Source organism: Triturus cristatus, chromosome 6 (assembly GCF_964204655.1).
Source record: "Triturus cristatus chromosome 6, aTriCri1.1, whole genome shotgun sequence".
NCBI lineage: Eukaryota > Metazoa > Chordata > Amphibia > Caudata > Salamandridae > Triturus > Triturus cristatus.
The window spans coordinates 552,917,977-552,945,873 of NC_140589.1; the positions used below are offsets into that span (position 1 = coordinate 552,917,977).

At 47.7% G+C, this 27,897-nt stretch overlaps 1 protein-coding gene across 1 annotated transcript; it reads left to right on the forward strand.

Annotated features, from left to right (window-relative positions):
* LOC146817388 (uncharacterized) lies at positions 1–27,755 on the forward strand. The gene is made up of 4 exons (XM_085609205.1): positions 1–130; positions 1,718–1,861; positions 15,687–15,864; positions 26,674–27,755. The coding sequence occupies exons 2-4, from the start codon at positions 1,806–1,808 to the stop codon at positions 26,749–26,751; spliced, it is 312 nt and encodes a 103-aa protein (XP_085465331.1). The 5' UTR covers positions 1–130; positions 1,718–1,805; the 3' UTR covers positions 26,752–27,755.
* The last annotated feature ends 142 nt before the right edge of the window (positions 27,756–27,897 follow it).

Here is a 27,897-nt window from a genome sequence, read left to right on the forward strand (position 1 = left end):
CTGCCATTGCAGCTTTGTGATTAGCTTAGGAGAGCAGGAGGAGGGAGGCTGCCTAAAACGCTGCAGGACTCCAGAGCAAACAGGACCTGAGGCGGGGGACCGTGATGCGGTCTCAGAGGAAGCAGGAAAGGTACGTTTTTTATTTTAAATATATATTATTATTATCCCACTTTGCTCCCCCCCCCCCCCCCCCCATGAACCCACCCAACCGTTTTGCCAGCCGCGCCTGCAGGTTACACAATATTTGTTCCAGCAGGTAAATACAGCTCTTTACAGCCTCTTCGTTGATGGCCTAGGTTACTTCTCCGCCTCTGGTACAGACGTGGATCTTTTCATCTCACATAAGGTGGCATCTGGCCTGACGGGCACCGCCTCGGAGCTGGGAGCGGAGGGGGCTTCCTCTTCTCAGGCAGGGAGCTCGGTGGGCCCCATGTGGTAGTACTCACATCCTGCACGCTGCTTCCCCTGGTCTCAGCTGCCATCTCTAAATTGAGACGTCCAGGAGAGAGGCAGGCGGGCACTGGCTTCCAAAGCAGCGGGTTACAAGCGAGTGGCTGTCAGCAGCGCCAGTCTCCCAGGGGGGCACGGGAGGCCATGCTGTGACTGCACGAGTGTGCGGCGCTCCAACCCGAGACCGGCCACAGCCTGAATTTAGCACTAAAAGAGGCTGCAGACAGCACAGCCGGTACCGAGAGAGGCCAGAGCCTGCAGTCAGCACTGAGAGAGGCCACAGACAGAACAGCCGGCAGCAGAAGCTGCAGTTACATTCAGAGATAGGCAGCAGGCATGCACAGAGAGAGGCTCCTGCCATCATGCATACCCAGCATTGAGAGGAGCTACAGGTAGATTTCACAGGCACTAGAAAGGCAACAGCAACACACTGAGAGAGTCAGGAGCACCATGCGCGGGCAGGATGCCCGGGACCAGCCAGAAACTGAGAGGGTGCAGGCGACACAGGCAGCACCATTGAGACAGACCCCAGGCAGCTACCACAGGCAGAAGAAGCCTCAGCCGCATACTACGCATACTATGTGAGGCCGCAGTCTGCACAGGCATCCAGCACTGAGAGAGGCCGCAACCTGCACAGTCACCACTGAGAAAGGCGGCAGGAAACTTCCAAAGGCAGCAGAAGCCGCAGCCACATACTGAGATAGGCCCAGAGAGGCCGCAACCCGTACAGTCAACATTGAGGAAAATGGCAGGTAGCTTTCACAGGCAGCAGCCACATACTAAGCTAGGCCGCAATTATTGAGAGAGGCCGCAGGCCGGCTGCTTCCACAGGCAATCATATACTAAGAGAGGCCGCAGCCTGCGAGAGGCTACAGCCATCATGTTGCAGCCACATGTATGGGGGGGGGGGGGGGCAGCAACAGCCTGCACAGGGAGCACTGATAGAGGTACAGCCAGCACTGAGAGAGGCTGCAGCCATGGTACACAGCCAGCATTGAGACATGCCACAGGCAGCTTCCACAGGCAGCAGACACACAAACGAGAGAATCCAGAGCCAGCCTGCGAAGGCTGTATGCCGCAGCAATAAAATGAGATGTACGTGACAAGTAGGGTCATGTGTGTTTGGAAAAGATGTGAATGGCAGTAACTCCTAACGGTACTGCCACCTGCTTGATGCGTGACTGACTGTGTCCCAATCCGAATGGCGTTTCACTGACATTGGGAGGCCAATGATTATATGGTTATACTGTGCCTTATACTCCGACAGGACTTTGAGAGGCACCAGCCCGACCTCCGACTGTCACTGCCCCAGGCCAACTAGCATCTAAGAAGCACCGATCTGGTCAATGTGACATATGAAGGCCTCAGCCAGAGGCGGCACGGGACCCGGCCCAGTAGCAGAGACGGTCAGGTAAGTTTTTAATTTTATTTTTACGCCCCCCTGCGTCACCCCCCCCCCCCCTCCACTTCCTTCTGCGAGTATTAAGAGCCACGACTGACGCCTCCAGCTGCAAGCACGGATATATTTCTGAATATTAAACCATTGTTCTTGTACCGAACTCATGTTCCCTGTTGAAAGCGAGTCCTAGACGCCGCTATCAGTTGATAGGGGAGAATTCTAAAGGCTAAAGTCTGCCTGAGAGCGGCTGGCAGCGGTCGCGCACTCTGCAGACCACTGTGCAGTGCTGTGTTGTGAATGTAAATGACTTTATTTCACTGTTTTCATCATCCTGTGAGCATTTCATCTTGATTGAAGACACATCAGTGTTTCAGACATTATAGCAATTTAAAGAGCCTGCAAAACTTTTATAGGCATTAACTGCAGCTGCAGGCAGTAGACGTGGGCTTAGCCTGGACCCTATCCGTACATGTGCTGACTGGTGTGTGCGTGTGATGTGAGTTTCTATGAATAGGATTGTACTTTGTGAAAAAATGCTAAACTATCACCTCTGAATCCCGAATATTATCTGTCTTTGATCATGCATGTTTGACAGATGCGGTAGGTCCAGTGTCCGACTCACGGCGCTGGAGCACAGTTGTAGTGTGTTTGCAAATTGTGCTCAGCGATTTTTACAGGGTGGGAAAGAAACAGAACAACCACAGCAGTAAAACGAATCGGAATAATAATACATCCTAATACGAACAGCGAAATCAATAACATTAACTACAACAGAGAGACTCATTATGCTAATAATAGCATTATACCAACAATGCTGTACTGAGTGATAGAAGGCCGTGGGCTCTGTGTTACTTGGCCGAGGGATATGGTCCGCACCTTGTGAGGGTTAATACTTCAGCAAGAGTACCCACGGATTGCTGTAACTTCTTACGAGCGCCATGGCCAATCAGAGCGCAGCCCCGTGGAGCGCATTGCTTGCATTCCGCAGCTAGTTAAATATTACACAAAGCTCAGTCTGGGAGGGAGTGCTGGCCCAGCTCCAGGTCACTTGAGCAGGCACCTGCTGGCATGCACCTGAGAAGAACTGCAGGGGCCACTGGGGCCTTGAGGCGAGGACCAATGCCATTACTAAACATGTTCAATGGTAGAATCTGCAATGGCAATCTTGGTTTTTCTAATCTTAGCAGTGTGGGTGCTGGCTTCATAGCAGTACGTGTAGTTACTGAATGCTAATAATGTGTGAAACAGCGCTGGGAGGCCTTAGGGTAGCCATGTGCTATACAAATAGAATTTCATTCATTCATTCAACTGGAACCTGTATATTTGGTTACCTGCACCTGTCATTGCATCACACACTGCAAAGCAGGCAGCTTCAGTGGCTGATTGGCACATTGAGCTGTCTTCTGTCGCAATGAGCATCAGTGAACGTTCGGTCTGTGATGTCACATGGGCTGTTCTGTGGTATGCTGGTGTATCATCATACTATTAAAAGCAAACCACGTTATTAATGCACATGCAAAATGTTGGGCATTAGATACTGACACAAAGTTTCCAACTTTTGAGATGCAACTAGGCTGACTGTATTAGCATTCTCACTGGCATTTTCTGTGGCACCAATGCTCCACCACTTTGCATCCATTTTTGTATTTGGCACAACATTTTTATAAGCAGATGATTTTCCGCTTTGGAAATATATAGCTCCTAGGTAATGTGGCAGACCCTGAATTATTGCAATATTACATGCTGTCCCCCATAGACCTGACTGAATATTGTATGGCTTCAAGCCAATATATTTGAATAATTGTGCTATAATTTTCACCAATTAGACCCATTTTTATAAAACCAACTTTGTGGCAGTATCTATCTGTTGGTATATGGCATCCCCTTATTAATGTAATAACTGCACTTTTACAATTGCTTTATTAACCTTTTTGCTTCTCAAATTTGCTTGAAAATGCACCATTTACCCTCTCTTTTTTCAAAATTGTCTCGACTCAGAGAACCCCCCCCCCCCCAACCACCCTTGAGATGTTTGTGCTCGCTCGCTGCGCTCGCTCACCACAGTGCACTCCGACAGAACGTTTACACCCCACCACTGTCAAATGTCACAAGCCACAACTGCACATTTGTCCCCTGTCTTAAAGCCTTCAGTTGGCTGCTGGATGACTAAAGGAGTGAAAAGAGTTAATAAGTGGAAAAGGTAACTGAGCGCCTAGAGGCCCATTTTACTGATTGTTCTTACTGCAGCCTTCAGCGCTACTTAAAGCAGGCATAGCATTGTCAATTCCGAGGGTGGTAGATACTATGCTGCCCTGCCTCTAACTTTAGTTCACGCCTGCAGTTATTCCACTTTCTATATAGTCATAAAAGCATCCACGTTTTATCGAGATTGCTCATACAATAAAATTGGCTTAATCCTCGGAAACAGTCAATGGCATGTTATTAATGTCTGAGTACCAACCTGAATTCTTACCTGGGTCATCTTAATACCTGATGACAGCTAGGAACACGATTCTTGCCAAAGTAAGCAGTGCTGCTCCATGCATTTATATAAATGAAGGAGGAAGATACCAAAAGAAGGGAACTCGAATCCTTAGGTGAACAAATCAAAGGAGTGGTCATCTGAAAGCTGGAAAATGAAAGGCACTTTGATGTCCACCAGGCCTACACTGGCTTTGACTAAAATAGAATAACAATAAGCTGCAAACTTTAAGACCCCGTTCTGTACTTTCTAGCAATGCAGCACGCCTTTTATATTCTGTGGTGGTCCGATACAGGCAGGGCCCAGACCGGTGCACCATCTGCATTCATTATAGAATGCGCTCCAAAAAGAAAGGGAAGTATGTCAAGATACATTTTTTTTATATCGCCACTAGTAACAACATTGTTTACCTACTAACTTTCAAGCCGAAATCGGTACTTTTCTTCATTTGGAAGCAGGAAACATAACTGAGAACATATGCTCAAAAAAATTAGTAATAAAGCATTTGACTTTTTCATATTTTAAAAGCACTGTGATCAGGTACTTGGCGTTATTTTCACATGAAGATATATCAAGTGGGCTATTAAAACTCAGCATCAATACAGACCAATGATTGGAATTTTAAAAGGGGGATAATTATCTGTTAGAAAGATATGTGTAGGTTGCTTACAAAATGCTTTTTCAAAAACAAGGAAGAAATAATTGCGATGGTTTATCATTTTAAATTCTCTATGGTGAGTCATACAATTACTTACATGGGTTTATGGAAACTATTTTCAATTGCAATAATTAAAACTAGCTTCTGTAAAACATTAGCAAAATCATCGTATTAAAAGTATGATTTATTAAGGTGATTAGGGATAAGGTATTGAGTGGCTGCTTACAAGTAGGCCTGGGCGGAATTTTAATTTCGCTAGAGTGATCGGAGCAGTTTTGATAATTCTGGGTTATTCTTTGATGTGGAATTACCAATAATAATGCAATTCCGACCTGTCGCTTAATTAAGAATAATTTGCCGGGAAAAGTCCTACTACAAAAGCACATTAAGGGCCTTATTACGAGGTTGACAGGCCGACCTCCAGAGGACCGTGTCCATCTACTTCATGCCGCCGCTGCTCCGGCAGACAGCCACCCATCATATTAAGAGTTAAGCAGTCCCGAACACACACATCGCTGGATCGCCACTACATGGGATTATCTCTGGATTTCTTTTCCGATTTGGATTTTAATACCTGCTGAAGTTAATGTGCATATAAAATCGCTGACTGTTTCATTACAGAATACGATGATTAGCCTTGAGAAAGCCCTGGCATATGTCGCCACGGAGGGCAAAACACGTTGTCGGCTGCTCTATCTCTCCAACAAAAATGGATTCTTTTGCATATATGAAATGATAAAGTGACTGTTGCCAATAAAATACTACCTCTTCAATTCAAAACGTCAATGGTCACTCTTTGTGTTGCCAAACTGGAATGAATCCTTTTTTATTGACTGCGAGGGAAGGAGAAACACATGCTCATTCTTTCATTTTCACAGTCCCAAACACACACCACCACCCTGGAGATCCTGTCAGTGGTTCTGCTGTGGAGTAGACAGCCAATGCCAGTTAGTCAAAGATGGTCTATAGCTGATGTGCGAAGAACCAAATAAAAAAAAATCCAGAAAAATACTAGTGGCTGGATCTAGATACCACACCTCTGAAATCTCCTTACAAGTGACCACACCTACAAACCACACTATAAACCACACCCCTAACTTGACCTACATCCTTTGCCATTTCAGACCGAACAGCCATCTTCATCACAACCATAAATACTCTTTCATCAATAATTTCGAATGTTTCACTCATTAAGCACCACCACCACCCCCCTTTAAGTCCATATGCACAATCTAAGCCATTAAATATAATTTTGAACTCACTACCCTAACATTTTTTTTCCCCTTACTATGGTCCCCAAAAAAACAGCCTTCAGTGGAGTGGAATTAACAAGCACAGTGGATGAAATCCTTCAAGTTGAGCCCCAAATATTTGGTACCCAAGTCCAGCCTATTCCTCACATCACAAGATCGGAAATGTGGGAGAGGATAGTCATATACTATGAATGCTCTCACATGCACACACAGAACAACTTTAGGAAGAGGTGGAACCACTTCCAGAGAAGGTTCATAAGACGTACAGTCACCACCTTCTGGAGGCATGGAGAACTGGTAGAGAGCCTCCTTGTGCACCATTACGACTCATGCTCTGGAAGGAGAAGGTCTTGGCCATCCTACACCCTGGGGGCTTGGAAGGAATACAGGGGGGAATGGACTCTGGTAAGCCATACTACAAGAACTGACACAATATCACAAAGTCCTGTCTGCAATCAAATAGGCGTTTACTGTCAACATTTACATCCACTCTGTGAACATAGCACGTATATTACATCTCAAAAATTGTTGCAAACTACACTACAGATATTAATTGCAAAAATTGTATCATATTTCAATTGGGTGTGTAAGTGGAGCATCAATTACTACAAGAATTGAAGAATGTAATGTGGGATCATGTAAATGTGTGTTCAATCAAAGATCTGTTCAATATACGGCTTTGGTACAATACTCATCACAAAAGTTACGAATTACTACATCTACAAAGAGGTATTCTCTCTTCACTACCTCAAAGCATGCTACACTCCTCACCCCCTTTCTCACCTGGCAGCCATCTTGCAACTGAACTAACTCCACTCAAGGAGCTGAACTTTTCCCAGCATCATCTAAAGGTATATTCCCTTTAACACGTCAACCATGAGGCCTTGTCTCTTCACACCAACCAGCATGCTACACTCAGCACCCCACTTCTCACCTGGCAGCCATCTTGCTACTGAACTAACGCCACTCAAGGAGCACAACTCTTCTCTGCCTCAGCTAAAGTTACATCCCCTTCAACACATCTACCATGAAGCCTTGTCTCTTCACCACCACACAGCATGCAACACTCATCACCCCCTTCCCACCTGGCAGCCATCTTGTTACTGAAGTAACTCAAATCAAGGAGCAAAACTCTTCTCCTTCTCAGCTAAAGGTCCATTCCCTTCAACACATCTTCCGCAAGGCCCTGTCTCTTCACTACCACAACATGCTACACCCCTCACCTCCCTTTTCACCTGGCAGCCATCTTGCTACTGAACTAACTCCTTTCAAGGAGAGTAACTTTTATCTGCCTCAGCTATGGGTACATCCCCTTAAACCCATCTACTATGAGGCCTTGTCTCTTTACCACCACCCAGCATGCGACACTCATCACCCCCCTTCTCACTTGGCAGCCCTCTTGCAACTGAACTAATTCCACTCACGGAGCACAACTTTTTTGTTCCTCAGCTAAAGGTACATTCCCTTCAACACATCCACCATCAGGTATATTCTCTTCACCACCACCCAGCATTCTACTCTCATCATCCCCTTCACACCTGGCAGCCATCTTGCTACTGAATTAACTCCACTCAAGGAGTAAAATTATTTTCCTTCGCAACTAAAGGTACATCTCCCTCAACACATCTACCACAAGGCCCTGTCTCTTCAGTACCACACAGCATGCTACACTTCTCACCCCATTTCTCACCTAGCAGCCATCTTGCTACTGAACTAACTCGACTTAAGGAGCAAAACTCTTCTCCTCCTCAGCTAAAGGTATAACCCCTTCAAAACATCTACCACAAGGCCCTGTCTCTTCATTACCACACATCATGCTGCACTTCTCCCTCCCTTTCTCACCTGGAAGCCATCTTGCTACTGAAATAACTCATCTCAAGGAGCGTAACTTTTATTTGCCTCAGCTAAAGGTACATCTCTGTAAAGATTACACGAAGTGTAGTTTGATCTTCAAAAGGATTTATTATCCAGCAACAACCCAGCTGAGCTTCCAGCTCAACAGTCTCTCTAATTCAACCCCAAACATTCCACCTTAGGCTGACATCATACATTCCATGATGTCATCCAGCAATCTCTCTACAATCTCCTTCAACCCATCTACCACGAAGCCTTGTCTCTTTACCACCACCCAGCATGCTACACTCATCACCCCCTTTCTCACCTGACAGCCATCCTGCTACAGAACTAACTTCACTCAAGGAGCACAAATCTCATCCATTAACAAAGTCTCATACAAGTGACTGCATCTGCCATAAGGCCTTGTCTCTTCACCAGCACCTGGCATGCTGCACTCCTCACCCCTTGTCACCTGGTAGCCATCTTGCTAATGAAGGAACTCCACTCAAGGAGTAAAACTCTCCTTCTCCTCAGCTAAAGGTACATCCCCTTCAACACATCTACCACAAGGGCCTGTGTCTTCACTACCACACAGTATGCTACACTTCTCATCCCCTTTCTCACCTGGCAGCCATCTTGCTACTGAACTAAGTCCTCTCAAGGAGCATAACTGTTATCTGCCTCAGCTAAAGGTGCATCCCCTTTAACCCATCTACCATGATGCCTTGTTTCTTTACCACCACCCAGCATGGTACACTCATCAACCCCTTCTCACCTGGCGGCCATCTTGCAACTGAACTAACTCCACTCATGGAGCACAACTTTTCTGTGCCTCAGCTAAAGGTACATTCCCTTCAACACATGCACCATCAGATCTTGTCTCTTCACCACCACCCAGCATGCTGCACTCATCATCCCCTTCTCACCTGGCAGCCATCTTGCTACTTAAGTAACTCCACCTAAGGAGTAAAACTCTTCTCCTCCTCAGCTAAAGGTACATCCCCTTTAACACATCTACCACAAGGCCCTGCCTCTTTACTACCACACAGCATGCTACACGTCTCACCCGCTTTCTCACCCGGCAGCCATTTTGCTACTGAACTAACTCCTCTCAAGGAGCGTACATTTTATCTGCCTCAGCTAAAGGTACATCCCCTTCAACCCATCTACCATGAGGCCTTGTCTCTTTACCGCCACCCAGCATGCTACACCTGGCAGCCATATTTCTACTGAAAGAACTTCACTCAAGGAGCAAAACTCTTCTTATCTAATAACAAAGTCTTATCCAAGTGACCACATCTACCATGAGGCCTTGTCTCTTCACCATCACCCAGCGTGCTACTCTCCTCACCCCCCTTCTCACCTGGCAGCCATCTTGCTACTCAAATATCCAACATGAAATTTGGCACATTGAGAAATTTACAGAAATGCAATCTGAGGTAGCCATCTTAGGTCGTTGCTGTGTCATGCACACAAACCCAGAGTTATGTTTTCCTGAGCTACACAATAACCCAACCATACAACTAAGAAATGTGTGCCAAACAAGACCCTCTGATATCCTTCACTGTCAAATGAGCCCATGCTCAAAAGTCTAAACATTAATTGAGGACAAACTAAGTCATCAAAGCTCAATTTTGACAGCCTAGCAAACAATATGCCACATTGCATGTACAGATATCCCTTGGAACCATACCCTGTCAGTGTAGGTATTTGTTGAAGACTCACTGAGGAAACTGCAAAATCAAGGGAACAAGATTTTCACCTTTGTAAAATTATGAGAAGAAATATTAGCAGATTGACATTATTAACGTTGAAGATGATTTATGTCACTAGTTTCAGATATCAGTTCTTTCGCACTTTAATGGACTGGACACATATGTCCTAGGTGTACTCATATTAATGTTGCCATTAACTTTAATCTCCATTTGAATCCATTGCTGACCCAGCAACTGCTGCGGAGCAGATGGAGGATAGTCAGCAGAGTCCCTCCCAATTTCAAGACACAGATAACAACAAATCCCTCAGTGACTAACATGCTCCTGAAGCATTGGACGTCGACGAACAGCCTAACACATTTGGGCAGTCTGGGCAGACCTCAACAGCTGGCCACTCTGGGACCACTCCTCCCAACACAGTGGAAACAACTCTGACAACATCTGTCCCAACAACCGCTGTGCCTAGCACAGAGATCACCCTTTCCTTCGCCCCATTTATGGCTTCTCAGACAGCCACCATCACCCCAGTCAGTCAGGAGCCGGGACCCAGTTGGAGTGTACAGTCTGTGTGTAGGCCAGAGGGCAGTGGGGCTAGAAGTCAGAGGAGGGCCAATGTGGATCCCCAGCATGAGTCCACTGATGAGATGGGTGCCCAGGATGCCATAACACAGGTCCTGGCTCTGTACCAGGGCTCTCAAGTTGCATTGGGCCAGGTTGTCACCAAAGTCAGAGAAAAGATGGAGTTGCATCAGTCTACATACCAGGAGGTCACGGCCATCCGGGGTCATATGGCTGACCTCAACGAGATAGCAGGCCTATGCACTGAGGTGGCAGTGGTCTGCACTGAAGTGGTCGGCCTACGTTCCGAGGTGACCTCCATGGTAGGGGTGCTGAGGGATATCAACAGCACCTTCGGCAGGGATTTCCCCAACAGCTCCTTCTCCCTGTGTGCCAAGCTCATCATCACCAACAACCTCTGCAGCTGCCACAGGAAGGGAGGCCCTGACAGAGGAGTTTACGCCCGCAGACATGCCAAGCTCAGCAGCTCCTAATCTCCTCTCACCCAGAAAGAGGGGACGTCATTGTAAGACTTCAGGAGGGAAGGGTGGCAAGACCAGAACCACCGGCAGAGAATCATCTCGCCACTAATGTCGTTGCTGTGTGTGCCACAAATTCATGTTGTTGACTCGACCTACCTGTATTTCCCACTCTGATGAAGTCATTTGGACTTTCGCACCCAGAATTTAGGGACCCTACTTGAATGTTTTCATCCACCATGATTGTATCCTCCACTTCAAATATTTGTCACACTCCTATCACCGTTATTCTCAAAATCACTTGATATTTCTGATACTTGTATTCTCATTCAAATAAATTGAGATATGCCCCAATAATCATACTGTCCATGGTATTCTTACTAACATTGTTGTATGTGATGAATCATCCATGGTCAAATAACATGTATATTTGTAAAGAAATAATTTCTTACTCCTGGAAATATAGTTGGGTCTGCATAACAACCATGCTATCCCCTCTGTACAGTGGTAGCTCAGATGAGGATAGACACACTTGTTTCACTATCTACATCATTGAATCTGTACAAACACAGACTGTCTAAATGTGTGTCAAGTCAGCTATACATCTTCAGCAGGACTTGCTGCAAAAGCTAAAATCTGTATTGGCACTAGTTTAACATCTTTGTATCGGAATACCAAAGTAGTCACAAACTCACTTCATGCCAAGAACAATTCATTAATTAAAAAACATTTGACATGCACATGTGGTTTGCCTCGAAGATCATTTAATCAAAATAACAGATAGAAATTAAGTACACAGACACATGTCTGCACTACCGTCCTTGACCCCAGGAACTTAACAAATATGTGTTGCCTACATCTGGTGGGATAACACATTGTCATTGTCAGTCATCTGTGAAAAGAACACTTAACACATTATGATAGGACACAGAAACAGTCACATGCAGGTCATAAGCAATGAGTAATGAGGCCATCTCCTCAGACAATCCACAGAGATCCCTTTACACAAAATCTGAACAGGAAAACTCCCCAGAGAATCTTGGTTAATTTCAAAATTTATACACTAAAATAACGAGTGTTATCTGAAGCCTTAAAGCTGGTAGTTTCACAAAAGGGAATTGGGCCTTTCCGATCAGGTCAGACCTTTCGAGAATTACACAGGATAGACAGTGGGAGCTGGGGATATTTATGCCAATTTTAAGACCTTTGGGTGCAACAGTACAGTTGAGATTCCCAGCCTCACTTAGGGTTATGTGGAAAAATAAATTGTCTAATTTTAGAGACCCGAAGGAGGTTGGGATTTTCATTGATCAAATTAAAGCTCAGGTATAACTGTTTGTTTGTTTATTGCAAACCGCAGAGGGGGAAGTGAGCTCTTCAGGGTAACATTTCCATCATACCAAAATGTCATAAGGGAGGGTTCCCTGGGGGGGTCGGGGGGGGGTCACATGAGAAGCAAATTAAGGTTGTATTTCACTGGGTGGGGAGCATATTAGGGGGGGAAAGTCCTAATATTTCTACCATTTTAAAGTAAGTTGTAAACAAGAGGGGCTTAGGCCATGAACAAGTTTTCTTTTTTGGTGGACCTAGACGTTGGATTTGATATACCTAAATGCCTGTTTTGACTCCAATTAGAATTTTTACATTGAACGTTAATGGGCTCAGAGTGGTGGGTAGGCAAAGAAGAATCCTCCAATACCTTTGCCAATCAAATTACGATATTATTATATTACAGGAAACACATCTCGCTATTGATGAATGGAGGCGGGTGTTTCCAAACATGGATTGATGGTTCACTTCATACCACCCAAACATGTTGTATAAGAGGAGTAGCCTTTATTTTTAAAAAAGCGTCTAAAGTAACTCTTGGGCCTTTTAAGGTAGATAATAAGGGGCGTTGGATTATCACTGATATCAAAATTCAGAATGATTGAGTGGTTTTAGTGGAGTACTATGGACCAAACATTGATGATGATTCAGCCTTAAAAACTATCTATAACCAATTAATGCAGTCTAATCTGCCGGTCATCATCGGCGGTGATTTCAATATCCTCCTAAATCCCTCACTTGATAGGTCTAATGGGGCAGGATTAGTATCCACTAAAATGGGCTCTTTAATTAGAGCCTTGATAGATGATCTCAGCCTCATAGATATTTGGAGAGTAACGAATGGGGGTGTAAGCGGCCCCTTAAGCTATACATTTCATAATAAAAAACATGGCCATCATTCAAGAATTGATTTGTTTTTAGTAGACACCAGGCTGACAAATAGTGTTAGGTCAGTAACACATATCCCAGAACACCTCTCAGATCATTCAGAGGTGTTGCTGGTACTACAAATAGTAAGACATTCGGCAACAGGAAGATGGACCTTTGATAGAGCCCTTCTCTCTGATGCTTCAGCGATCGACCAACTAAAGAGCGACAATCTGTCTTTTTTTTAAATTAATGAACTCTCGGCTCCTTTACAGGTAATATGAGATGCCTATAAGGCATGCATCAGAGGCAGAGTGATAAGTCTTTCAGCCAAAATACATAAGGAGACCAAAGAAACGTTAAAATCACTGGAAGCCGATATTGCCAGAGTGCTGAATAAGCAAGCTTCCAACCAAGATAATGCAGAGTAGAGGGAGGAAAATTCTGAGGTTATATTCAAGAGGCATGCTCTGGTTGATTACTTAGATAATATTACTAGAAGGAGATGGGAGGCTAGCAAGCTAGCTAATTATGAATATGGAGAATGGTACGGGAAACTCCTCGCCTGGAAATCTCATACCAATCAAACAAAGAATATAATTAAGCATATACTAAACCTAGACTCAGGAGCGGTGTTGTCAGATAATACTAAAATGGAAAAAGCATTTGAGTCTTATTTCCAAGCACTATATATAGAAGATCAGGTGGTTTCTGAATCTCGAATAAAAAATTCTTTGGATAGAATAACTCTACCCTCTTTGTCTGGAGATCAGGCCTAACAGTTGAATGAAAACATCTCGTTAAAAGAAATAAAGGCTACAATAAAACACCTAAAAAGATGTGGAGCAGCAGGGTTGGATGCTATACCTAATGAGTTTTATATCGCCCTTAACGAGACCCTAGCTCCTATTCTGGAGAAGTTATGCGATAGTATTTTCTCCAAAGATACTCCAATTCCTAACTCCGGGGATGAGGCAGCCGTTACTTTTGATTCTGAAGCCTAATAAAGACCCCAAAAAAGTGAGTCCTATAGGCCCATCTCCCTGCTGAATTGCGATTATAAAATCTTTGCGCAAATTGAATTGAACACCATGATGGGCTATCTGGTCCATCCTGACCAGAAAGGGTTTATTAGGGGCCACCAGCACCATGATTTAACCCATGAGCTGATTGGCGCAATTGACATTGCTTCAGTCAACAAGATTCCTCTTACTATCTTTGCATTTGATGCAGCCAAAGCCTTTGATAGGGTGAGCTGGCCTTGCCTACGCCACACAGCTCAGTCCCACAGCAAGGATAGTAGTTAATGAAAATGTAACTAATTTAGTTAGGCTGGAGCAAGGAACTAGACAGGTATGTCCTCTTACCCCATACTTTTCGATCTTTACATTGAACCATTGGCCTGTAACATCAGGGCAAGTGAAATCTTTGCTCCAATTGAATATGAGGGATGGGTGAAAAAACTAGCACTCTATGCCGATGATTTGATGATTTTTACAGGGGAAAGTCCAACCATCTGCCAAAATTGGAGCAGCTTTTGTTGGATTTTGGGAAGATTTCTGTGTATACAATTAACTCACAAAAAACAGAAATAATGTCTTGGAAATTACAATCTAGTTTCCCATTAGTTAAACAGCAAATAAGATACTTAGGTATACAAATCACACAGGACATTAAGAGACTGGCCCAGGTTAACCTTGAGTTAAAAAGGAAAGAGACAGGAACCTTATTAAGATCATGGGATAGTATCCCACTGTCAATTTTTGGTCGTTCCAACCTAGTTAAAATGTCCATTTTGCCAAAATGTACTTTTATTTTTGACGCAATTCCGTTATTATTTAGTTTGAAAACATTAAAGGATATACAAAGTGATATAAATTGCTTCCTCTGGTCCAATAAAAGGTTAGGATTGCGTGGAGGAAACTAAGATGCCCAAAGCAGGATTGGGGTATAGCTAGCCCCGATCTCTGTGTTTACTGTTGGGCATTCCATTTTAAGAATGTGAGACATCTCTTGTTTGACTCCTCTTGTTTTCCCCCCTTTCTATTAGCCATGTCCAAAAATATTCCCCGGGGGAGGGATTGGCTTCTCTTTAAATTTGGGCATCCCAAATACTTTAAAAAAGTGAAATTAAAGGTTTTGAGGTCGGCCTGTGAACTATGGTATCAGCTGAGGAAGATGCTCAGAATTCTGTACTACTGTTCAAGCGGTCCTATTTTGAACTCTCCGGGTAAGCCTGTGTGCCTCAAGGATAGGTTGTCAGTCTCACTTTTGGAAGAAGGCATTGTCAAATGGGGTCAATTACTGCAAGACAAAAAATTACTCCCATGGGACTTCCTCAGTAATTTTACGAATCAAAGGTTGTCCAGATTGAAATGTTATCAATTGCCTAGCTGGCCGATAAACTTGGGCAAGGATGGAGTTGCGAATGAAGTACTTGAGAACAAGTTGCTAGCCCCACTTAACCAATGTTAAGAAGTATCTAAAAGGTACTGGCTCTTAGTTAAAGGACAACCCCTATTAATACCTATGGACGAACCCTGGAGAAGAGACCTGCCTCTCAGCAACGTTACATCTTATTGGCAAGTATCAATATGCACTTTATGGAGTGTTGTTAAAGCTGCCCCATTGAGAAGAAACCATCTCTTTACACTTCATAGAGCTTATTGGACCCCGAAGAAGCTTACCAAGATAGGAGGTGGAGGAGTAAAGGTCTGCTTGAAGTGTACCTCGGGGTGTGTAGACGACGTGCACATGTTTCAACAGTGTCTTCAGATCCAGAGCTTCTGGCACCACGTGGGTAAGATGATCGCAGAGGTACTTGGCCAAGAAATTAAGGTAAGCTTGGTTTTGGTCATCTTTGGTATCGGGCCTGAGGAGAGTATTAGTTGCAAGCTCTCGCAACTCCAAGCCTCACTTTTATCTGTCTTAATTCTCTTGGCCAGAAGAGAAATTTGTTTAAAATGGGTATCCCCCAATCCCCCATTATTATTGGACTGAGTTGTATCTGTTAAAAGAACCCATAAATGGGACTTGGGATGTAGGTCAAGGAAAATAACTACATTTTTTTGGGCCTGGGAGGAGTGGATCAGCAAATTTGATACTTCAACTTCCTAAAAAAAGAAAAAGTCCAATGATTATGAAATAAGTGAGTTTAAGGGACGGAGGTTACATTTAGGGAAGGAGGTCATGCTCTTAACCGCTATATTCCCAGGAGTCTTGTGGTCGGCTATTCCAGGAGTCCTTGAGGAGATAAGAGTTTCACAAGGTGGTATTTCCCTTCTGTTTGGACCTAGGAATGTGCCATTGACTGCTTTAAGACAACTTACTTATTTATGAATGAGGATAAAAAAAAAGAAAATGAGTAATGAGGCCATGTTAAGTCAGATTTACATTATCTTGCCTTAACCCAAACATTTGTTGTGACACATGATGGCACACATATTGCTTTGGGAACAGCACACCATGAGACAAAATACCATGAAAAACAAGGTCCTTGCCCAACCATTGTAGTACAAGCTGTCCTTATGAAGATGTGACACATCCATCATCTATGACACAGTCCCAGGAAAAATCTGTGGCCACTCCGTTTCCTCAGAAACAGAAAACCATTTCAGCTGAATTCACAAATAGATTATGAACATATGAAGACGATGTGGTGCACAGACCTACATGTGAACAATACTGTGATCAGTTGTGTAATAAATATATACACATACCCTGTTGGAAACCGGGCAACCGGGTTAGCAGTCACCAGGTTCCCAGCACAATGGTAGCTTGGCTCGAGCGGTTGGGGATCAGGCACCGTGTTAAGCGTACGTCACACCCTCACAATAACCATGCGTTCATCCGTTCCAAAAACGACACTACACCGTAAAAATTATGGAAGACAAGATGAAAATATATATGTCTTTATCTTATTTTCTCTTAGTTGCAGGTTTCATAACATAAATACAATACAATAGGATTTTCCTTTAAAAGAGCAGGTCAAATAAACAATGCTTCTTTGGGATTTCAATAAATAGGTTCAGGGCCTCATTAAGCAAAGAATAAATAGATGTGCAATAAATACAGACGGCAAATAAATACAGTCAGACAATAAATACAGTGCAAGAATAAATTAGTGTGAAGACAATAAATAAAGCACCCTCAATAAATAAGGAAAAGCAATCAATGACAGTTACAGATCAGATCACTTTCATGAGGTAACTTGGTCTTACTTTGCCCATACACAGCTCGTGGTCATTTGGGTGGCATGGGGGTGTCCCACCTAGATTGGTCAAGGCTGGGGCCTAAGCTGAGGCAGAACAAGGGTAACCTAAAGATCTGGCCCTCTAAACTGCACAGCCCCTCACAGATGTCACTGCACCAGTCTTAGTTCACCCCTGGCACTCCCAGGCTGGTTCTAACACCCCTCTAGCCCCTAGAATGGTCTTTTAGGGCTCCGCGGGGCCTCAGACGCCCCCTCTACCACTTACTGCCCTTTTCACGATGATCGGCTCCGCTCGGCACCGTGTCGACGCCGTGAGGCGGCTCCAGATCGATGTCGCTGGGCGGCCTCGACTCGATGTCGCTGGGCGGTCTCGACTCGATGTCGCTGGGCGGTCTCGACTCGATGTCGCTGGACGGTCTCGACTCGATGTCGCTGGACGGTCTCGACTCGATGTCGCCTTCCGGCGTCGCAGTGACACGGTCTCCCCGCTTCCGGGTGTCTCCGGAGTGCGATCTCCACTCCCGACCTCCGGCGCGCTTCACCTCGGTTTCCGGCGACTCCGGTGGGCGGACTTCACTCCCCCGTCGACGCCTCACCTCGACCTCGGGTGAATCTCCACTCGACCTCCGGAGCCTCTCCACGACCTCCGTCGGCGCCCTTACCTCGACCTCGGGTGAATCTCCACTCGACCTCCGGCGCCTCTCCACGACCTCCGTCGGCGCCCTCACCTCGACCTCGGGTGAATCTCCACTGGACCTCCGGCGCCTCTCCACGACCTCCGTCGGCGCCCTCACTCGACCTCTGGCGGCTCCGGGTACGACGTCTGCTTTCTGTCAGCGCCGCTTCTCTACCTCAGGCCCCAGGTCTCCAGGCTTCTCGACGTCAGGACTCCAGGACGACACCACTGAACAGGTCAGGAACTTGCTGTTCTTCCTCTTTAAGGCCTGTTTCAAATGTTCAGTTCCTTAAGATGGTTCTTCTGGTCTTGGTCCCACACAGGGCTTTAGGCTGGGCTTGGTCAGTAGGGACTAGCATCAAGGGTGGGTTTCTGGACCCCACTCCAAGCACTGGTTTCCACCCCTGCTGCCTTACTCCGACCTCCTTCTATATCTGTCCTCTCTCTTCTCCAGTCAGTTGCCAACTGCCACTCTGAGATAGCCTCCCAACATTCTAAACTGCCTCCCACTGTCACAGGGTTCTAGAATGTTACAGAAGGTTCTAGAAACATCCAGTGGGTTCTGGTGATGTCACAGGTGACAATGGGTGGCCACCATTTTGTGTCTCAGGCCCTCAGACAGAAGTTCCAGGGGTAGGTAAAATGGCTCCCTGACCCTGCATCAACACTAAAAAGTCTAGTGGTTCCCAAAAAGGAAAAATTATAACAGGGTTTGAGGCAAAAGTGGGACAAAATAAATAATGATGAGGAGGGACCACCCAAAGGGCTGACAGGTCTAACACGCGTCCCCCCAGCTGAAAGTGGGGAGAGCTACCCAACCCCTTGGGAGTTCTCATCACTAAGGCGGAAATACCTTGAGAGACCGTCTGCATTGGCATGGTCCACTCCAGGCCGATGTTCCACCTGAAAGTCCATTCCCTGTAGGGAGATAGACCACCTTAGCAACTTGGGATTCTCCCCCTTCATCTGCATCAGCCACCGAAGGGGTCTGTGGTCGGTCTGAACTAGGAAGTGCGAGCCAAACAGGTATGGCCGCAACTTCTTCAGAGCCCATACCACTGCAAAGGCTTCACGCTCTATTGCACTCCACTTCTGTTCCCTAGGAAGTAGTCTCCGGGATAGGAAGACCACGGGTTGATCCAGACCCTCTTCATTGAGTTGCGATAACACTGCCCCAATGCCATGTTCCGATGCATCCGTCTGGACAATGAACTCCTTGGAAAAGTCTGGGGCCCTTAAGACCGGGGCCTCGCACATGGCTTGCTTCAGTTTCACAAAGGCCTGCTGACAAGCCTCCGTCCAGACTACCCGTCGAGGTTGCTTCTTGGATGTAAGCTCCGTGAGGGGGGCCACAATGGTACCATACCCCTTCACAAAGCGGCGGTAATATCCGGTGAGGCCCAGAAAAGCTCGGACCTCAGTCTGAGTCTTGGGGGGTTCCCAGGCCATGATGGCCTCGATTTTCGCCTGGAGGGGTTGCACCGCTCCACTACCCACCAAGTGTCCAAGGTACACTACCGAACCCTGCCCGATCTGGCATTTACTGGCCTTGATCGTTAACCCAGCTTGCTTCAGGGCCTGGAGAACAGTTTGCAGGTGACGCAAGTGATCCTCCCAGCTGTTACTGAAGACGGCAATGTCGTCCAGATAAGCAGCAGAGAAACTCTCCATTCCAGTGAGGATCTGGTTCACCAGACGCTGAAACGTGGCAGGTGCGTTCTTGAGCCCAAAGGGCATCACGCAGAACTGGTAGTGGCCCTTGGGCGTGGAGAAGGCTGACCTTTCCTTAGCTCCATCAGTCAGAGAGATCTGCCAGTACCCGGAAGTAAGGTCAAAGGTACTCAAATATTGGGCAGCTCCCAGCCGGTCAATCAGTTCATCCGCCCTCGGAATCGGATGAGCATCAGTCTTGGTTACTGAGTTCAGTCCCCGGTAGTCCACACAGAACCTCAGTTCCGGTTGGGCACCCGGTGGTACAGCTTTTGGTACTAATACCACCGGACTGGACCAGGGGCTGCTGGAAGGTTCAATCACTCCTAGCTCCAGCATCTTAGTGACTTCACTGTGAATGCTGGCCTTCACCTTGTCTGTCATCCGGTAGATCTTTGACTTCACAGGTGGGCTGTCTCCTGTGTCCACGTCATGGACGCACAGGTGAGTCCTACCCGGAACAAGGGAGAACAACGAAGAGTACTGCCCCAGGACCTGGCGGCAGTCCTCCCGCTGTTCAGGAGTTAGGGACGGGGAGAGAATCACTCCCTCCACCAACCCATCCTTCTCTTGAGACGCAAATAAGTTGGGGAGAGGCTCGCTTTCCACGTCCTCTGCTCCGTCAGTCACCATCAGCAATATGACTTCGGGCCTCTCATGGTGGGGTTTGAGGCGGTTGGCATGCAGCACCCGTAGGGGCTGGCGAGGGGTCTTCAGATCCACCAAGTAGGTAGCCTTACCCTTCTTCTCCAACACCTCAAAGGGTCCTGACCAGCGATCCTGGAGGGCGCTAAGCTCTCCTGGTTCGATCACCCACACCTTCTGGCCAGGCTCCAATTCCACCGGGTGAGCATTGTGGTCCTACCACGCCTTCATTACTGCTTGGCTGGCTTCCAAGTTGTCAGAAGCTTGCTTCCACAACTTAGCCATTTGGCTCCGGAAGGCCAGCATGTAGCTCACCACATCCTGGGGAAGCTTTCTGGGAGTTCTTTCCCATCCATCTCTCACCAGGCTGAGAGGTCCACGCACAGGGTGCACATACAAAAGCTCGAAGGGGCTGAAGCCCACTCCCTTCTGTGGCACTTCCCTGTAAGAAAACAATAGACAGGGTAGGAGGACGTCCCATTTCCTCCGCAGGCTTTCAGGCAGACTTCTGATCATGCCTTTCAAGGTTTTATTGAACCTCTCCACCAGACCATTGGTCTGGGGGTGGTAAGGAGTGGTGAACCGGTAGGTCACTCCACACTCCTACCACATCGCCCGCATGTATGCTGACATGAAGTTGGTCCCCCTGTCAGACACAACTTCCTTGGGAAAACCCACTCGGGTAAAGATTCGCATCAGGGCCCTAGCCACAACAGGTGCAGTAATGGTCCTCAGAGGTATAGCCTCTGGGTACCGTGTGGCATGATCCACCAGAACCAGGATAAACCTGTGACCAGCTGTAGTAGGCGGATCTAATGGACCCAGAATGTCGATGCCCACCCTTTCAAAGGGGGTGCTAACGACAGGAAGTGGTTCAAGGGGAGCTTTCAGCTTCACCCCTGTTTTCCCACTGGCTTGACAAGACACGCACGTCCGGCAGTAGGTGTCGGACGACACTTTCATTTGAGGCCAATAAAAGTGCGGGACAAGCCGGGCAAAGGTCTTGTCTTGCCCCAGGTGTCCTGCCAAGGGGATCTCATGAGCCAATTCCAGGAGAAAGGCTCGGTAATGTTGAGGGACAACCAAGGCTCGTGACGATCCGTGCATGGGTGCCTTGGGTTCACTGTAGAAGAGGCCATCCTCCCAGTAAATGTGATAGTTCCCCTCAACGTTCCCTGCTGCCTGGGCTTCGGCCTGTCGCCTCAGTCCCTCAAGGTTAGGACACTCCTTCTGGCCCTTGCAGAATTCCTCCCTGGTCGGCCCTCCCTCCACGTGCCACTCGGCCGGGATGGGTAGGTTCTCCAGTTCGGTAACATCCCCCTCCGCGGACTCCTGGTCCACCACCTCCGGTGGCCTATCCGTCACACGGGGCGCGGATGCCGAGGCAGGCTCCTCCTGCCCTCGGTTCTTCCCTTGGTCGGCAGCCGGCGGTGCCTTTATTCCAGGCTCCCGCCTAAACGAACTCCCCCTCCGGGTAGTCGCAGACCCTGTGCTGACACAGGCCCAGTCAGGTGTACCCAGCATCTCAGCATGAGTCCGGTATTCCACCTCCTTCCAAGCATTATGCTCCATGTCATTCCCCAGCAGACAATCGACTGGCACGGCAGGGCTTACGGCAACTCGAAGCAACCCTGCAACCCCTTCCCATTCAAATGGAACCTCGGCCACCGGATAGTGGCCCATTCTGCCGTCAGCCATCGCGGCAGGGTGGAGTAAATGGGGAATCACCTGCTCTGGAGACACCAGTTGGCTACGTACCATAGTCATACTGGCTCCTGTGTCTCTCAGAGCCTCCCCTCTTTGGCTGTTGATGGTGACCCACTGCCCATACTTCGTGGTATTTGCGGGCACCTGGATCTTAGGAACCATTTTCCGTTCTCCCAGGGACACTAAAGTGACACCCGCCCACTCCCTTCCCTTATCTAAAGGCATCTCCTCCCCGAGCACTACACTAGCTACTCCGGGGGCCTTTCCTCCGATGGGAGGGGGTGGTCTTTTCGGGCACTTCACATCTCCCTTATAGTGTCCAACACCACCACACTCGAAGCAATGGACAACCCTTGGCTGCTGACTCTGGCCAGGATTAGGGTTTCTGGGTGGGTTAGCCCTAGGGGTGAATCCTGTTCCCTTCCCTTGGAAACTATTTTGGGGGCCTTTAGAGAACTCCGTTTTCTTTTCCCCTCCCTCTTTCTTCTGGGGGGCGCCCTGTCCGGTCTTTTGAAAGTCCCCTCCAGTCCCCCTTGTGGACACTCGGGTACTAGCCCAAATGTCCGCCTCCTCAGCAAGCTTCCGGGGATTGGTCAGCTTGCTATCCACCAGGTGCTGACGCAGTTCAGGGAAACATTTCTCGAGCAGGTGTTCCTTCAACATCAAATCAAACAACCCCTCGTAGTCCCTCACCTCACTGCCCTGTATCCAACCCTCTAATGCCTTCTTTGCATAGTCCAGGAAATCCACCCAATTCTGTGTGCCCAGTTTGTGGCTACCCCGGAACTTCTGTCGGTACTTCTCAGGTGTTAGTCCAAACTTCCTCACGAGCGCCACTTTCATGGGGTAGTGGGTCTGCTCATCCTGCTCTAGGGCCAATAATGTATCCCTGCCAGCTGGAGGCATGTATTTGTACAATCCCCCTCCCCAATATTTCTCTGGAACCCCATGGACTCTTAAAGAGACCTCATAGGCCGCTAGCCACTTGGCGATGTCATCTCCCGCACTATAGCTGGCTACTATGTCTTTTGGCAAATAAGGTTTGGGTTCCCTGGTGATTTCTCTTTCTTCGCTGCCACCATTAGGAACAGTGTGTGCCCCGACCCGTAGGATCTGGAGATCTATCTCCCTGAGCCTCAACTCGTGAGCCATCCTCCGTTCCTCCTTTTCTTTCTCCAGCTTCGCCAACTCCCATGTGAGCTGTCTTTTCTCCCTCCGGTCAGTTAACTCTGCTTCTAATAAGCCGTTGCTAGAGACACTGCTGCCCTTCCTTGAAAGTGTTCCGGGCCCCGCTACTAGGTTCCCCACCTCAGGTTGGTACAAACCAGCCTCCTCGCTGTCAGGCTCTCCATCCCTGTCCTCCTTCTCAACCTTACTTTCTCGTCGTGCCTCCCCCCAAGACCTTAACATGGTCTGGAGCTCACCCTTCTTTGCACCTTGGGGACAAAACACCCCCTCTCGCTCACAAAACTCTCTGAGTTGGGCCACAGTGTAAGTTTCCACATCCTCCAATACAAACTCCATTTTGCCCACTCAGGATAGAAGACAGTTGCTTACAGAAGCTATGCAGGGGGGTACCTTTTGTAATACCTCCTCCCACCACCAGAAGTAAATTTGGAAAAAACAAAACTCGAAATTAGGAAGTCCGCTTGGAGAAAACTCCCAGTGTAGGCCTATGGACTACCCAAAGTTATTGTCGAGTAGACGCAAGCACAGCTCTATCCCACCGCTGAACACCAACCTTATGTTGGAAACCGGGCAACCGGGTTAGCAGTCACCAGGTTCCCAGCACAATGGTAGCTTGGCTCGAGCGGTTGGGGATCAGGCACCGTGTTAAGCGTACGTCACACCCTCACAATAACCATGCGTTCATCCGTTCCAAAAACGACACTACACCGTAAAAATTATGGAAGACAAGATGAAAATATATATGTCTTTATCTCATTTTCTCTTAGTTGCAGGTTTCATAACATAAATACAATACAATAGGATTTTCCTTTAAAAGAGCAGGTCAAATAAACAATGCTACTTTGGGATTTCAATAAATAGGTTCAGGTCCTCATTAAGCAAAGAATAAATAGATGTGCAATAAATACAGACGGCAAATAAATACAGTCAGACAATAAATACAGTGCAAGAATAAATTAGTGGAAGACAATAAATAAAGCACCCTCAATAAATAAGGAAAAGCAATCAATGACAGTTACAGATCAGATCACTTTCATGAGGTAACTTGGTCTTACTTTGCCCATACACAGCTCGTGGTCATTTGGGTGGCATGGGGGTGTCCCACCTAGATTGGTCAAGGCTGGGGCCTAAGCTGAGGCAGAACAAGGGTAACCTAAAGATCTGGCCCTCCAAACTGCACAGCCCCTCACAGATGTCACTGCATCAGTCTTAGTTCACCCCTGGCACTCCCAGGCTGGTTCTAACACCCCTCTAGCCCCTAGAATGGTCTTTTCAGGGCTCCACGGGGCCTGAGACGCCCCCTCTACCACTTTCTGCCCTTTTCACGATGATCGGCTCCGCTCGGCACCGTGTCGACGCCGTGAGGCGGCTCCGGATCGATGTCGCTGGGCGGCCTCGACTCGATGTCGCTGGGCGGTCTCGACTCGATGTCGCTGGGCGGTCTCGACTCGATGTCACTGGACGGTCTCGACTCGATGTCGCTGGACGGTCTCGACTCGATGTCGCCTTCCGGCGTCGCAGGGACACGGTCTCCCCGCTTCCGGGTGTCTCCGGAGTGCGATCTCCACTCCCGACCTCCGGCGCGCTTCACCTCGGTTTCCGGCGACTCCGGTGGGCGGACTTCACTCCCCCGTCGACGCCTCACCTCGACCTCGGGTGAATCTCCACTCGACCTCCGGCGCCTCTCCACGACCTCCGTCGGCGCCCTCACCTCGACCTCGGGTGAATCTCCACTCGACCTCCGGCGCCTCTCCACGACCTCCGTCAGCGCCCTCACCTCGACCTCGGGTGAATCTCCACTCGACCTCCGACGCCTCTCCACGACCTCCGTCGGCGCCCTCACTCGACCTCTGGCGGCTCCGGGTACGACGTCTGCTTTCTGTCAGCGCCGCTTCTCTACCTCAGGCCCCAGGTCTCCAGGCTTCTCGACGTCAGGACTCCAGGAGGACACCACTGAACAGGTCAGGAACTTGCTGTTCTTCCTCTTTAAGGCCTGTTTCAAATGTTCAGTTCCTTAAGATGGTTCTTCTGGTCTTGGTCCCACACAGGGCTTTAGGCTGGGCTTGGTCAGTAGGGACTAGCATCAAGGGTGGGTTTCTGGACCCCACTCCAAGCACTGGTTTCCACCCCTGCTGCCTTACTCCGACCTCCTTCTATATCTGTCCTCTCTCTTCTCCAGTCAGTTGCCAACTGCCACTCTGAGATAGCCTCCCAACATTCTAAACTGCCTCCCACTGTCACAGGGTTCTAGAATGTTACAGAAGGTTCTAGAAACATCCAGTGGGTTCTGGTGATGTCACAGGTGACAATGGGTGGCCACCATTTTGTGTCTCAGGCCCTCAGACAGAAGTTCCAGGGGTAGGGAAAATGGCTCCCTGACCCTGCATCAACACTAAAAAGTCTGGTGGTTCCCAAAAAGGAAAAATTATAACAGGGTTTGAGGCAAAAGTGGGACAAAATAAATAATGATGAGGAGGGACCACCCAAAGGGCTGACAGGTCTAACATACCCCATGTCTGCTTTTTCAGAGGCTCAACATTTTTAAACAATGACACTACACACTAGCATCTTTAATCTCAATAAAAAGGTCATACTACAGCACTTGCACTTGCCTCAACATTGTTTTATTCACTCAAAACATTTCCACAGTCTGTACTATGGGTCCTATTGCAACTGTGAACAACACATTTTACAGATACACTTACCTTCAGGAGAAGTAGTCGCGGATGAGTTCTGGACACAGATCTGCACCTTCATCTTTACCACTATTGTTTTCATCACTTGGCATTTCCCAGCGCCCTGCAGCTGGGTTTCCATTCGCTGCATCCCCTGGGATATACAGTATCTCCTGTCTCAGGGAAATGTTGAGGATGTTGCAGCAGGCCACTGTTATTTGGCATATCTTCCCTGTGAGTATTGGAGGGCTTCACCAGTCCTGTCTAGGCACCGGAACCTGGATTTTAGGAGACCAAAATTCAGCTCCACTGGCCGTCTTGTCCTTCTTTGTACGTCACTGAAGCATTGTTCAGCAGCCATTGTCGGATTTCGGAGAGGCATCAACAACCATGGCCGGTTGGGGTATCCTGAGTCTCCTAAATTTGAAATATGTAGAATGAAAATATTAATTCACACACTCAAATCAATTTGCATGATATCCATGAGTAATCAAGCTACCGCACATCACACTTACCCACAAGCCGTGCACTCTCTGGTTGGAAATGTGACATCAACCTTTGTATGTTACTGTTGTAATGTAACCAATGTCTTGAGAGTTTCCCAATCATTTGTGAATCTGACACATTCACAGAGGTTAAAAACAGATCCAGCTACAGACATGGATTAGGAGGAGAGGAAACTTTATGCTTTCAATTATCAGATCCTGTGTTCAATGCCACCATGAGTGGAGGGACTACTAGCTCATGTTGTAGACATGCATGTGCTCTTGACATTTCTGTATCACAAATTTCATACCAATTTGTACCATAACAAAGCTATTCTTCTATTTCAGCATCTACAGAACCAAACAGAGGAGACATGGGCCGAGATGTTGGGGACTAGCTGGTCAAAGTGCTTCCAGTCGGGATAGTGACAGACCCAGAGGCCAAGAGGGCAAGGGGAATGCCATGGGTGATCCTGACTGGATGAATACATTAAGCAAGTTGGACTCCAGAGCCTCTCCCTTGGTGGTGTTGGTCACCACCGAATCTGGTGCAGTGTCATCAATGTCTGCTACTCCGCCATCTCCCCCCTCCCTTCTGCTCCCCAACCAGTTGCACAGACACACACCCTTCCTGGGTTCCCCATTTCCTCTGCTGGAGGCACCTCTACCCCTGCATCCTGAGCTGCCCTTGGTGAGGCTATTGACCTCCTGAAAAAGATCTCTGTTGGGCAGACTGCACTGTTGAATGTCATCCAGGGTCTGGGCAGCCAACGTTCACAGATGGCTGCCCACCTAGGTGGAATTTACAGTGGGGTGTGAGCCCTACAGGGGTCAGTTCAGGCTCTGGCCTCCTCATAGATGGCGGCTTTACCCCTACCCCAGCCTTCCATACAACAGCCTTCATCAACCCCAATGCCTTGCCCATCCCCGTCCCCAAATCCTTCACCTCCGCCTGCTCCAATCACACACACACCTTTGCATGCACCCACACAAACACACATGTGGCACACAGCCAGCAACATCCCCAGCAATCACTACACACAATACACCTGCAGACATACAGGGAGCAACACCACCACCTATCAGCACAGACCCTACACCTCCATCCACATCACCTTTACAATCAGCTGACACCTCAATTCCCTCTTCCTCCCAAACTGACCTAAGCTCTGATTTACCCTCAAATTCTACCTATGACAATTTCTTCTTGTCCCTTGGACTTTGCTCTGTTAGACGACTCACACTTCTCCACCATCCAAGAACCACTTTTTCCATACCTATCCCCTATTCTTTGCCATTACGACCTACCCATCCAAAATCTACTTCCAGGAAGAGACGCAAGACCCATTTCACCCATGGAAAGCACACTCTTAGAGCAAAGTTCACCCGCTAACCCAAATCCACCCTAATTTAGCCCAAGCCCAGTCATTTCAAACCCTAGCCCACATGTCACTATTCTTCACAGAGGTGCTTGCCCAACCCATATGATGCCCCTCCAGGGAAGTGTGTTCACAGTGCTTGTTTGGCAAGTGAACTGGCATGTCTCCTGTTGAGCTGCCACAAGGCCTTATT